At 40.2% G+C, this 13,948-nt stretch overlaps 2 protein-coding genes across 5 annotated transcripts in view; one reads left to right on the top strand and one right to left on the bottom strand.

The window, feature by feature from the left end:
- LOC307035529 (uncharacterized protein) overlaps positions 1–13,948 on the top strand; it is a 91,720-nt gene that overhangs the window by 8,851 nt on the left and 68,921 nt on the right. Inside the window, exons 1-7 of one of the 4 annotated variants that reach the window (XM_079674997.1) lie at positions 3,443–3,488; positions 3,714–3,805; positions 4,046–4,163; positions 4,306–4,405; positions 4,501–4,671; positions 4,845–5,021; positions 5,393–6,522. In XM_079674997.1, the coding sequence (XP_079531123.1) occupies positions 3,798–3,805; positions 4,046–4,163; positions 4,306–4,405; positions 4,501–4,671; positions 4,845–5,021; positions 5,393–5,481 (663 nt within the window). In that variant the 5' untranslated portion in view covers positions 3,443–3,488; positions 3,714–3,797 and the 3' untranslated portion in view covers positions 5,482–6,522. Of the gene's footprint in view, positions 1–3,433; positions 3,489–3,713; positions 3,806–4,045; positions 4,164–4,305; positions 4,406–4,500; positions 4,672–4,844; positions 5,022–5,392; positions 6,523–13,948 lie in introns of those variants that run through there. The other 3 variants (XM_079674996.1, XR_013807123.1, XM_079674998.1) reach the window with 3 other exon arrangements.
- LOC307035527 (uncharacterized protein) overlaps positions 8,160–13,948 on the bottom strand; it is an 80,562-nt gene continuing 74,773 nt past the window's right edge. The window contains exons 3-6 of the mRNA XM_079674992.1: positions 13,378–13,549; positions 10,349–10,677; positions 10,005–10,048; positions 8,160–8,730 (exon numbers count right to left, since the gene is read on the bottom strand). Of these exons, the coding sequence (XP_079531118.1) occupies positions 8,694–8,730; positions 10,005–10,048; positions 10,349–10,677; positions 13,378–13,549 (582 nt within the window). The 3' untranslated portion in view covers positions 8,160–8,693. The remainder of the gene's footprint in view (positions 8,731–10,004; positions 10,049–10,348; positions 10,678–13,377; positions 13,550–13,948) is intronic.

The following is a 13,948-nucleotide window of genomic DNA, read 5'->3' as shown; positions in this document are numbered from 1 at the left end:
AAGAGCATGAGCAGCATACAAGCATTTACCACATGGCAGTACAATGTAGCAGCTATCATATATAAAGTGCAAGATAAGATAAAAGCGCTACATAAAGTGCAAGAGGAGATACCCCTGTGCTAAAGTGCATTTATTTAGCGGTGATTACACGTCTGTTTGTTGCTCAACCATTCTTTAAGTTGACCTTTAAAACTATTGAGAGTGGGACAATCCCGTATCTCAGTTGGGATGCTATTCCACAATGAGCTGCCTTTAATGGAGAGGACATTTTGTCCAAAGGTGGTCCGTCTGTGGTGGACTTCACAGTCTCCTCTGGTTTCTGACCTAGTGCTGCGTCCAGTGTGTTTTCTGTGGATGAATTCCCCCAATATGGCTCTTTCAACATTTTGGGTTGCCGACCCCTGCCCCAAGGGGAGGGGGGCCAGCCCATGTAAATATTTTTTTTTTTAAAACACATACTTTTAAAAGACATAAAAATGTCAAAAACTCAAGAAATTGTGATTTTCAAGGATGGTACAGTGGTGGTATGACTGTGGCTTTCTGTCAAACACCTGGATAGCTCTCTTGAACAGCTGTTCTATGGGTTTCAGGTGTGTGGCACAAGCAAACGACCAGTTTGTAAAACAGTATTCAATGTGGGATAGAATCATAAAGTGGAGGTATGACTTTGCAGCATTGACAGTTAAGAAAAAGGTCTAATTTGTTTAAAATGTTGCAAGTTGAATTTAATGGTATTGGATACTTTCTGGATATGTTTCTTAAAAAGTCAAGTGCGAGTCCAATATGACACTCCCTGTTCAAGATACTTGCACTGGGAGACTAGTTCTATTTCTGCTCCATTTAAAAATACATTTGATCCTTCGATTTTGATTGATCGTTTACCGAACATCGTCGTTTGCATCAACATGCATACTGTTTTTGTTGTACTCATGCTGTCAATACGTAGATTGTGTTATCTAGCTTTAGATAGAATGTTTTTTCTTCCTCTTTGCATAATTTGCATCCACAATCCTTTGCCAGTAGGTGTTTCCACAGTCCTTGCGGTTTTCCGATTGTTCAACTAATTGGGAGCTACTGTAAGCTATTTGTATTTGCATTTTAGCACATTACTTCCTGCAGTGATTCAGAAAGTATTGTGTTTGGGCTTTTTATTGTGAAAGGGAGAACACTACTCAGAACCAGACATAATTTCATAGAGAAAGCGAGTCTTATAGGGAGCCAATTTAAATGCTAATGTCGTCTTTATTTTACATCCATTACAAATTTGTGCAATCAATTACTTCATTATGATAAGTTGTCTACAGCCACTTTAAATGCAATCAATGTATATTTCTAAGTGCTTACAACTTAAGAAATCTTTACGTACAAATGACTGTATATTGAATATATTTCTGTACCCAGTGTTGAACAGGACCCAAACCTTTGAGAGATGAAAAAGGACACATCTGCTTTAATCAACTGCCAAGTAGTCAAGTCTGCATTTGTGTCTGTTCATTTGTAAAACGTGGAATTCGGTTTCTTTTTAATGACCTAGGTGGATTTTGGCTTTTTTTCTCTTGCCAAGAGACTTTTAGACACACTTTGAGGTATGCAAAACCTTAAAACTAGAACACTGATGGCTGGGTTACGCTGCAAACTTCATCACCTTTTAACAAGAGAGTAAGTATCAGCAGAAACAGAGAGAGAGATGGCAGGCACCTTTACAGACACTTTGTTTTGGAGAGAACCCATCCCCCCTCTGTCTAGTGATAAGATGGCAGGAAGGGGGGAGGAGGGGGCAGGGCCAGGCTCACACACACACACACACACACACACACACACACACACACACACACACACACACACACACACACACACGCACACACCAAAAGGCCTGACAGCCATAGGACGAGGTAAGGGTGACAATAAGGGGTTGTGTGACTAACTTTTGACGAGGAAGGTGCTTTCTTTGTTCTGATCAGCCCCAATCTGCATACTCTGTCTGAATACATTGAGAGTTACTTTTGACTCTACCAGTGTTCCACTGGAGTCATAGCTTTCTGAACTTATTTCTTAGCAGCAATTCGGTTTCTTTTAAATGGCCTAGGCGAATTTCGGCTTTTTTTTTTTTTTTCTCTTGCCAAGATACTTTTAGACACACTTTGAGGTATGCAAAACCTTAAAACTAGAACACTGATGGCTGGCATACGCTGCAAACTTCATCGCCTTTTAACAAGAGAGTAAGTATATAAAACGTTATTTTGTATATTTTACACATCAGCAGAAACAGAGAGAGAGAGAGAGATGGAAGGAAGGGGTGAGGAAGTCTCCCCCAACTCTACAGACACAGGCCATAGAAAAGAGGAAAGTGTGACATTAGGAAGGCAAAAGGTGTTTTCTTTGTTCTGATCAGACCGAATCCGCATACTCTGTCTGAAATACCTGGAGAGTTACTTTTGTTAGAGCTTTCAGAGCTTTCTGAACTTATTTCTTAGCAACACTGGGCATTTTTGTGTTGTATTGTATACAGTTGAAAAGTGCACAGATAAACAGTCAAGCATGGGCGGTAAAAATGTGTCTCCTCAGGCTCTCTAATACACACACAGTCATCTCTGTGGTGCCTGCCTGCTTTCCAGGACTTTTTACAGCCTCTGGCCGACTGCAGGGCCATGGGGTGTTAAGACAGGCACCTATAGCTCTGGAGTGAAGGTCTCCCCACACACACACACACACACACACACACACACACACACACACACACACACACACACACACACACACACACACACACACACACACACACACACACACACACACACACACACACACACACACACACACACACATCCTTGGGAGGACAACAGTGAAGGTCCCCACACCCTCACACCCACAAACACACACACACACACACATGGGGGGCGGGCCCACCTGTCACTTGTTATGCATACTAATGTGATTGAAACATTTTTTATGATACACCATAAGGCGCAACAGTGGGGGCTTTTCACACCTGTGAATACACATCAACCCCCTCCTATCGACGGATCTCACACCTACTTGGGATATCACACCTACTTGAGATCTCACACCTCGAACAAAGGGGAGGCGGGACTTAGCTCATTAGCATAAGTAGGTAGAGGTGTGACCTGTCACAGCACCTGTCACCTTCTATGCATACTAATGAGACGAAAGCGGGATGAATCTTACTACTAGCAGTACAAATATGTATGTGTCATCTCAGTGAGAAGCCTGTTGATTAGTTGAAAGCATATCTTTTATGTCTGAGTTAAAATTAAAGATAGGCAGTTCATATGTTCAGCAACACTAAATGCATGCATATTGTAGGAAGTCAGTACACAAGTTTTATCTTAAACCATCCAGTTCAAGATCTATGATGTGTAGGTGATATTGTTTTGTTATGGTGACCGAACATTAATTGTAACATTCATTATAGGTGAACAGCTTTCTCTCCAGGGCAGCTCTGGTCATAAAATACATGAGAAAAGCAGGTTGGTATTAACACTACACACTGTGATAAGGCAGCCCTGATAAGTATTTTACAGAGAGTTCCCTCCTTAAAAACGTTATTGGGGTATTACTGTACTGTAATTACCAGTTCAACAACCTTTTAACGATTGGGTTTAGTCATGTCTATCAGGTTTCTCACTCAGTATTGCCTTTTTGATGTGAATACTTACTTTTTTGTTTGTGGATATATTTTTTGTCTTATTTAGGAAGAGTGAACATGCTCACTCAACAGGCCATGGGTTGGAACAGAAGGAAGAGGGACAACCTTCATCAAGTTTTAGCCCACAGATATGTCAAAGTAAGGGCAAATTACAATTGTCTTCTCATCTGACATTACATATTTATGAAGGATGTCTGCAATGTAACCTCATGGCTATATACATTATATTCTCCCTTATCCACACTTCCTCTTGCAAGTCAGATGGTGTCATGGAATGTTTCAACTGTTCTTCTGAAGGTCTTGTACTGAAAACTGGTGTTCTTTGCATTATGGTGTTGCTTGGCGCTTTTGCTCTGACATTTTCTTTTTTTGGTAAAGATCACAGAGAAGGCAAAGGTGGAAGCTGCCAGCTTCAGCGACTTCAAAAAGGAGCACAACCTTGATCAGGAGACCATACAGCAGCGGGTGTATGATGTCAGGCAATGGGCAGTCACAGGTAAGACATACCACAGGTTTTCCATATATACATCTGTTAATTACTGTAAGTTTAGACACACAATATAAGTTGGCCATATGTTGAAACTGAGACTGTCACTGATTGTATCTCTTCTCCAATTGTTTTTTTTGCAAATATTTAGAGAGTCTACTCCCCAGTGTGTACTGAAGGACTGAGGGTGGATATTGAGAACATCACCGCCACTCTTTTGCGCAGGAAGCAAGATCTGTATCGTCAGCATGGTTAGTTGTCAAACGTAGTTATTGAAATTACCTTTCAAAAACAACAAAAACATTCTGGCACCATGACACAGTTTTGTTTCCGTTTCACTTTGCAGACAGCAACCAGGCAAGGCAAATGAAGAGGAAGAGAATGAGAGAGCTGAAGAATAAGCTTCGCGAAAAAGTTGTGCAATACAACACAGGAGTGCATGAAGAACATATTGACGAGGAGTTGGCTTGCAGTCTGACAGAGGGCTACATCCTACCATGGGAGAGGCATGGAAATGGTAGGATAATTGCTAGTTTGGTTTGTTGTTTTTTTAGTCTCTACCAAAATATGAAAGAACCAATGCCATCGCTACAAAGATTTGTGTCACAGAAATGAAAATCATTCTGTAATAATATAATATATGAATAAATATTCCTTGTCCACTACTCCATTCCTTTCCTCAACCTAAAGGCAACACCTTCAGGTTGAAGAGGTCTGTCTTTGACCAGGTAATGCTGGTCAGACGTTTGGAGGAGGAGCAGAGCATCCTGGTGAAAGAGATGTCGCAGCACATCATGTTCCTTCTGAAGGAAGTGCAAGACATGGAAGCACTCAGAGGACAGACTTTGGAGGGCATCAAAACCAGCAGTATGTCTGAGATCTTAACATTTGAATGTTTTCATCCACTCTTCAAAACATTACATGTCTTACATAAGTAGAACACATCTGTCACTGTGTCAGGCTGAAGTGAAATAGTAAATTACTGAAACTATTCATTATCAAGATCATAATCGATTATTTTCTGTCTATTGACTATTTGTTAAGCACTATATCAAACATTAATCGACATGTCCCATTTGGCACCCAATATATAGTAACATCCTTCAGTTTAAAACGGTTTTACCTATTTTGTAGTGTTTTTACATTTGCAGCATTGTACAATGCAAAGAGATTTGCAATTGTCATGGTTTGTTTACATTCAGCCCTTTTGCTGTGTGATTATTCCTCTGACCTGACAGAGGATGCTGCACATGGGCTCAAGAGTGTCCTCAGTCGGAGGTGGCACTTCCTCAACACAAACAGGCTGTACATGCGTACAGTGGTGTAGCCGCTATGGAATGCCATGATCTTCAATTACAGCAGGACATTGAGGAGTCGGATGACAATGACTACACTAGCCCTGAGTCTGAGGAAGAACACCTGTAAAGGTTTCTGCCAAGCAACACAGAGGCACTGGAGAGCTCTTTCACAAGCGACGTGTCACGTCCACATGCTGGCGCACGCCATAATAATGACAAAACACATTTAAAACACACTTAAAGCCATACAAAATAAAGACAGAATGCAGCGGCTCGTCTGGTCTTCAACCTTCCAAAACATTCCCACACCACGCCGCTCCTCCGCTCCCTTCACTGGCTTCCAGTAAACGCCAGAATCCACTTCAAGACAATGTTACTTGCGTAGTACCATGCTGCGAATGGATCTGGCCCCTCCTACATCCAGGACATGGTTAAACCGTACACCCCAGCACGTGCACTCCGCTCTGCATCGGCCAAACAGCTCGCTGCACCCGCACTGCGAGGGGGACCCAAGTTCCCATCAGCAAAAACACGTGGGTTTGCTATCCTGGCTCCAAAATGGTGGAATGAGCTCCCCATTGAAATCAGGACAGCAGAAAGCCTACACATCTTCCGGCGTAGACTGAAAACTCATCTCTTTAGACTCCACTTCTAGCGATAGAATTGTTAACAAAGCATTACTAACAAAGAATTACTAACAAAGAACTACTAAAAAAAGTACTAACAAAGCACTTATATACTAACAAAGGACTGGCTTATCTAAAGCCAGTTGAGTAGCACTTTAAATGTTTTAGCTCTCTGAAACCTGATGTACTTATATGATTCTGTTTTCTTCAAGTTTGTATCTTCCTGGTCGAATGCACTTATTGTAAGTCGCTTTGGATAAAAGCGTCAGCTAAATGCAATGTAATGTAATGTAACATTATAAAACACTATATATGAGAACGATATGAAACTATGCACTTGTTTCGCCTGACTGAGTTCATAGTAATGTGAAAATGTGTTTATATTTTGTACTTCCGTTTATTTAAAGAACTTTGACTTGCTGATGTGTATGAAAATAAATTGCCTTGCCTTTATATTTAACTGCCTCTTATTACTCAAATACAATGGTTGTTTTCTTGTCACTGCATTTTGTCATTCGTTGATTATGAACTATTAATGTGAATACATTGTAAATAGAGTTCATACATTAACATAATCCTTTATTAGTAACATGTGCATAATGCAGGGTAAATACCAACACATTCTCACTCCCAACTCGTACTTCTAATTTTGTATTATTTTCTAAACCACACAGTGTTATTTACTCAACAATAAGACACAATTATTCTTGTGTTTATTTATTTGTTTGATTATATAATGTCGGACATTTGGAGTCCGTCAGGACCGAGGGTCGGAGCAGCTCATAGAAGTTGCTTTAGAGAATTTTACACCTGGAAGTAAGTATTTTCTCCGCTATGTTTGACAACCCCCTTGATTAGTCCTCAAGCTGTGATTGGATGTTGGAATGCGCCGAGGGTTACGCCCGTTACGCCGAGTGTCAAACAGCACTTTGAAATGGGATGGAAACCACGGCAGACTATCCAAAACTGGACTCGGACGGGTCCGTATTGTGTGAAAATAAATCTAAGATGTTGTTTAATTGCTGACATATTTATGATTCACGTCACGTTTTCAGTTTTGGGGCAGTTCTTCCTGTTTGTCCAGAAGCCTTCTCATCAGGGCTCTATAAATACAGAACTACGGCAGATGTGTAATATTTAATGCAGCCGAACCGTGTATTATAATGCCGTTATGTCATGACCGCCAAAGAGAAAAGCAAGCAAACCTGGAATAAAGTATTCTTTTATTTTTTTTAAACTTTTCCGGATTTCACAGGAAACAGGGAGTCCGGCTAATTAAAATGTCCGTGCGGAAACAGCCGGACTCCCATAGATCCGATTACACACATTCCCTCAAAACTCACCTTTTCACTCTTGCCTTCAACTCCTAATCAACTAACCCCTTGCCTTTATTCCACCTAGATCAGCACTTTCTACTTTTGTTGTTATTTTGTTTTACTTGCTTATAAGCGCTTTGAGCACCAGGAAAAGCGCTTTATAAATGTAATCTATTATTAAATTAAAATAGACTACAAACAATGTATTCTCAAAGGATTGAAGCATTGGCTACTTATTTCTTGATGTTTTGTGCATTAAGCATTCTGTTATTAATGTTTTCAATAATGTACTATCATCTCAAGGACCCCTTGTGGGCTGTTTCTGTGTATTTCAATCAGGAGAGACTTCATTTTGACTGTGAGGGAGTGTGGTCGTCTTTCAACCAGAAGGTTGTGGGTTCGATCCCAGCCCATGCAGTCAACATGTCGATGTATCCTTGGGCAAGATACTTAACCCTGAGTTGCTCCCGATGGCATGGCCAACGGTGTGTGAATGTGTGTGAATGTTAGGTCCTAGAGTAAGGTACACTGCTCTGTATGAATGGGTGTGAATGGGTGAATGACATGTAGTATGTAAAGCGCTTTGAGGGGTCTTAAAGACTGGATAAAGCGCTATATAAGTACAGTCCATTTACCATTTACCATTTAAAGAACATTTATTGACACATGCCATACGATAAATGTTAAGTCTTTGGCGATTAGACCCCGATTCTGAAATGGTATATCTAAAGGTGGAAATGCAGCCGTGAGTATACTGTATAGGGAACCCCCCGGGGTCTAGACACTGGTGATGATGCTGAAGATCTGGATTTGATGAGGAGATGGGATGAAGAGGAGGTGTGATGAGGTCTTTGGATTAGCTCTCCTGGCACTGGATGTGATGAAAGGAGGTGGATGGGGAGGAGGCGGGCGGCAGCATGAACACCTGAAATAACAGCTGACTGCCATTTTAAAGTTTGGCTGTAGCACGGTGATTGGCTGCTGGAGAATGAGGTGAAATGTAATATGTTAAAGACAACGACTGTGATGAGCTGATTATATGCAGCTGCGGAGTGAATGTATATATATATATATATATACCCAGTCTTCCTGAAAGAACTTGCGCTGAGCTTCATTTTACATCAATATGCAATTCACCTGTGAAATTAATTACCAGTGGCCATAAAACAATGCATACAGGGATCCTTCAAGTAAAATATTTTTAAGTCTGTTGCAGTTGTTAAACTGTTGCACTTTAATTACATACAAACACCAAATCATTTGTATTTGCATTGCATTGGGATTTGCATGGGATGGGAATCAGGCTGCTTGCCAGGATGGAGGCCAGGACATACCACTGAGAAAAAAATAAAATAAAGGGAGGGTGAAGAAGAATTAGTGAGCAGTCATACACATTCAATCGATTTTCATTAGGCTACTTTAAAATGTTTATACTGTTTTAGAAACGTTTGAAGACAAGTGCAGTGTTGTATGAAGTATTTGGTATTCCAGTGTATGGATGCAGTGATTAAAGGTAGGGTATGTAAATTTGAGAACCCGGCTCGAGTGCGCTAGGATTTGAAAACACACAGCAGGAAAAAATCTGCCACTTCCTTACAGAGCCCCTCCTCCAACACACACGAACGCGCACATGACCAATGAGGGCACGAGATAAGTTTGTGCACAGAAGGCTGACAGGCAGGTAGGCCATCCAGTTATTTTAGCCGGGCCGGCTCAGATGATTGGTCGTGCTTTTTACAGTACCACGGCTTCCACAGATGATATTTTTGTATGGATTTTTTGTCAAAGCACTTAAGATATTCATTGCTATCGGGATGTTAAGAGCATTCCATGGAATATAACAAAAAGTGTATCTCAAGCCGGTTTCTCAAACTTACATACCCCACCTTTAACCAATGTCACTTTTAATAGTTCAGCTACACTGAGTGTTTTTGTTCTCACTCTCTAAACAACTACATTATGGTCCGTTAAAGTTCCTTACAGCAACTGTTGCTCATTGACAAATATGGAAAACTGGTTAATCGGGTTAATAAAGGTAAATAGGCACAGCAGCTGAAAATGCCAAAAATGTTGTGGAAAAATCCTATAAAACCTTGAATTATAAGAACACATTCATCCATCCTTAGTGTAATAATTGTAAAACCCTGACAAATGTGATGTTTCCTCAGACTCTTATCATAACATCAAAATGTAAAATCCTTGCATCCCTAGAGCCTTACAGCAGAACATTTCAAGTGAATAATAACTACTCCAACAGGCACATTGTATTCCAAGATAAGGGATTAAATAGCATTTGATAGATAACAAACAGTATATAGATCCCCTTGGGGAAATGATATCATGATGCGTTTGTTACGTTACAATTTGATCCGCCCAAGGCTACTGATATATTACCCTTTGTTGTAGTTTACGGTTTCACCACTTGATTGTCACTGTTGTTAATTTGCACTATCTGTAGTTTAATGAACTTGTGTATAGCTGGTGCTACAGACAGCAGAACTTTGTGCATTTTTCTTTAACAAATGCCACCTAAGATAATGGCGTGCCAACAATTACCACAAATGTTAACAGCAGACATAGATGTAATTGTACAAAAGCAAATTAACATACCAAATGGTGCAGGGCTCCCACTGGTAAAGGTGCTCCGTCCCCCTCTGTGGCAGGCAGACAAATACATTGTACATATGTATGTTATTTGAACATTGTACTTTCACAAGTACTTATAATATATGTATTGTTCAAATAGTTTGCATATATTTAAAAAAATAGTCATGAAAAAATACATCTGACAGACTAGAGGGATTTACAGGATGTTTACACAAATAGCTTAATATTGTGAATTGGACAACAGCATTCCTTCAAGGTAAGATAAAGTAATTGCTATACACATTAAGAAAAGTTATCCAACAGTGGGTGATGGGAGCCTAGTGTGGTGGTGGGTGGGTGGTGGGAACCTGGTGTGATTGTGGGTGGGTGATGGGAGCCTGGTGTGATGGTGGGTGGGTAATGGGCGCCTGGTGTGATGGTGGGTGGGTGATGGGAGCCTGGTGTGGTGGTGGGTGGGTGATGGGAGCCTGGTGTGATGGTGGGTGGGTGATGGGAGCCTGGTGTGGTGGTGGGTGGGTGATGGGAGCCTGGTGTGGTGGTGGGTCTGCTGTTTCCCCTGGTTGCTGATCACATGGCACCAAATGTAAGATATAGCTATCGGTTGGGTTGGGTGGGTCTTGGGGTGGTGTTGGTGTGTCTGGGGTCTCTTCTTGATCTGGGTTGAGTGTTGTCCAACCTACAAAGGGTTTGCAGTACAAATCTGTTTAAAAGCATAACATATGTATTTATTTATTATGTATAATACCAAAATGTTGCATTGGTTAGTTATCTGTTGATATATATTTATACATATCCACATCTGTTTATACAACCATTTCATTCATGCCTCCCCATTAGGGATGTTAAGATTCACCGATTCGCATTGGTGCACCGGCATAAACGTTCAAGATGCGAGTGCACCGGTTGAAAGACTGCACATCGGCTACAGTTTGGGTTGAACTTGCGATGCATCGATTGTAGCATCTTTGCATCGGTAAAAAAACGACTCATTCATATAATATCCCCTCATCCTGTCAGCACTCAGCAGAGACGATCTTTGATTTTTGCTTCACACTACGGAGGCCGAGAGTCTCAGTTATCAACACACATGGAAGTCGAAGAGAAAGAGAAACACAGCGTACCGAAAAATACCTACAAATCAAACGTTTGGCAACACTTCGGATTTTTCAAGAAAGACGGTCAACTGGAAAAATTGCTCGGAAATTGTAAACGATGCCGTGCCGCTTTAGTAGTACGAAGAATTTAGCGACGCACATAAAGAGGAGACATGGCTGCGGCTGAAAAGAGAAATCTGAAAGTTAGACATGAGTTAAATCTCTCAGTGAGGTGTTCTGTCAGAGAGAGTGGTGTTTAGTTTACAGCAGCCTGCGATGGCCAATAATAGTTTAAATGTCTTCCTTACTGTAAGCAGTTATGATAGAGCTGTTTGTGAAAGGTTATTTGTATTCTTTATTGTTCCTATAGAAACCACTGCTTTCTGCTCACTGGTGAGTTGGCCTATGAGTGTTAAGCACATCAGGCTGGCAGCTGTATGGGCATTGCACTACGGTAGTTGTTATCTGCACATTGTTAATCATGGGCAATGCATCCTTAAATTGTTTAACTGTGAGGTGTTATAGAATTGTACTCTGGAGAGTTTTTTAAGGTCAAAAAGGTAAAAAATAAACAGCATGATGGGATGTGCAGTGCTAGTAGAGAGAACCAAATATGTAAAGCACTTTTTTGTTAATGTATGATTTGCTTAATATAAGGAATAAAACCAAAATCCTCTGTCGTACCATATTGAAGTATCATTATTTTGCATCGTGTTGAATCGCATCGTATCGCCCCGTATCGCATAATGTCGAATCAAATCGTATCAAACTGTATCGCAAAAGGGGTGAATCGTATCGTATCGCATCGCTTGGTGTTTCAAATGTATCGTTAATGTATCGTATCGTTGGCAACGTATCAAGATGCGCATCGCATCGGCCTCAGTGATGGAGATGCACATCCCTACTCCCCATATTAGTATTTCATTTTACTTTCTGTTTCATCTTATTCTATTTTAGATGTATATATTTGACTTATTCCTGCATGTTAGTTTTGTACCTACGTTGTTGGACTAGTTTCTTCTTGCACTATTTTATTTCTTCTTGTACTGTTTGTATGCTGCATTGTTGGAGGAGCCTGGGAGTTAAGATTGTCATTGGCAACAACTACGCTGTAGCTGTGCATATGACAATAACACCTTTGAATATTGAATGTTTGAAAACAGGAACATGGAATACACATACATTATAAAATATGAAATTAGGCCAATGTGCAAAACATGCAAAAAAAGGCAACCCTAATCTACCTAAACTGTAAAAAAACTCAAATGTATTGAGTATGTTTATAAATGTTTACAGCAATCAAACTGATCGCTTCAATATTTGCAAAAGTCAATGGTATCCCCCACACTGGGTTATCATTGGAAAATGGAAGTTTGATAAGTGAACAAAATGTATTTATTTAAGTTTTGGCCTGCAATATAATTAGGGCTCATATGTGAGATTGTGCGAGAGCTGTCACTTGCTTTATTTCTAGACTTTGCTATCCATATGTGTAGGAGGGAAAGATGTGCTGGGTGAGGTCACTTGAGAAGACGTGTGTGGGGGCCGGAGTGTCTTCAGTGCGCTCTTTGTGCACCACAGAACGCATTGGAGACACAGTCTGGTACTTGCATCTGTTCTGCTATTGTTTACTGCTATTTCATGTTATCTTGGATTTTTTTCATCAGCTGTGGTGCGCTCCACAACTGACCATGAGTGTCAGTACTATCCTGTTTCAACCATCTCCTCTGCGCTCCGATGGTGGGGAATGTCATGGCGAGACAGTGCTGAGGAAATATTAAGTGGAATTTGATTTGAGATTTGAGTTGGCTTACTTCTTTTACAATTGAAAGATGCTTATGGAATTAGTTATGGCTCACAAGCAAATGCACAAATAACACTGATGGTTTGAATGTAGGATCTTTAAGAAACGTGTGATATTAACTGAAATTAAATATGTGAGAGGTTATATGTATAATGATGCTTATAACTTGTATTTATACAATCTGGCTTCAATTCACCACCTCACCATCTGCATAGACAATTTCCCCTGTCACCATAATCTTCTGTCAATTAAAAGAAATATATAGATTACAACTTTTGCATGGGAAGTGGCATACACCTCTTTCAAGCCCTGTTTTGTGCATACATAACAGTTGTAAATGAGACCCCAGCTCTTTAAAATGACTCTCTTTGTTGCTTTGAAATAAACAGGATAAATCAACACCACACATTGTATAACAGATAGTCAATATATGCATGAGTGACTCGTGCAGATGGTTATTAAATAAATGCAATCTCACCTGCAACCATCAGATTGTAGATGACCTCCACATTTTCGAGGCATGTCTTGGCGTATGTGGTCAGCTGGGCATGCGTGGGCATCAACACCTTTGTTTTAGATGCCACCCTCTTGGTAGGGGGATACGCCAACAGCAGCAGGGGCTTCAAGCCAAGGGCATGCAACTTCTCCAGCTGGGAACGTAATTGTTGAGAGGTAGAGAGATCAATTATAGATAAATACACAAAACTGTTGTTTACATTTGAATTTATCTGCAAGTTTGCCCTGAAGTAGCATCAAAATAAATCATCTACACTAATATCCTGGCATCATAATAAAAACAATGATTTGTTCATAATGTTTTGTTGAATACATTTGGGATTTTTAACTTATAAGACATTTCCTAAACTTCCTACACATAATAGTTAATTCTGTTTGAAAATCATTAATCATGAATTATATTCTCATTAAAGAAAGGGTATGTAATTTTGAGAAACCGGCTCGAGATACACTTTTTGTTATAATCCATGGAATGCTCTTAACATCCCGATAGCTATGAATATCTGAAGTGTTTTGACAAAAAATCTATAAAA

Source organism: Notothenia rossii (assembly GCF_949606895.1).
Source record: "Notothenia rossii genome assembly, chromosome: 4".
Classification (NCBI taxonomy): Eukaryota; Metazoa; Chordata; class Actinopteri; order Perciformes; family Nototheniidae; genus Notothenia; species Notothenia rossii.
The sequence above is the reverse complement of the archived record's forward strand: the minus strand, read 5'-3'. Positions and strand labels throughout refer to the sequence as shown.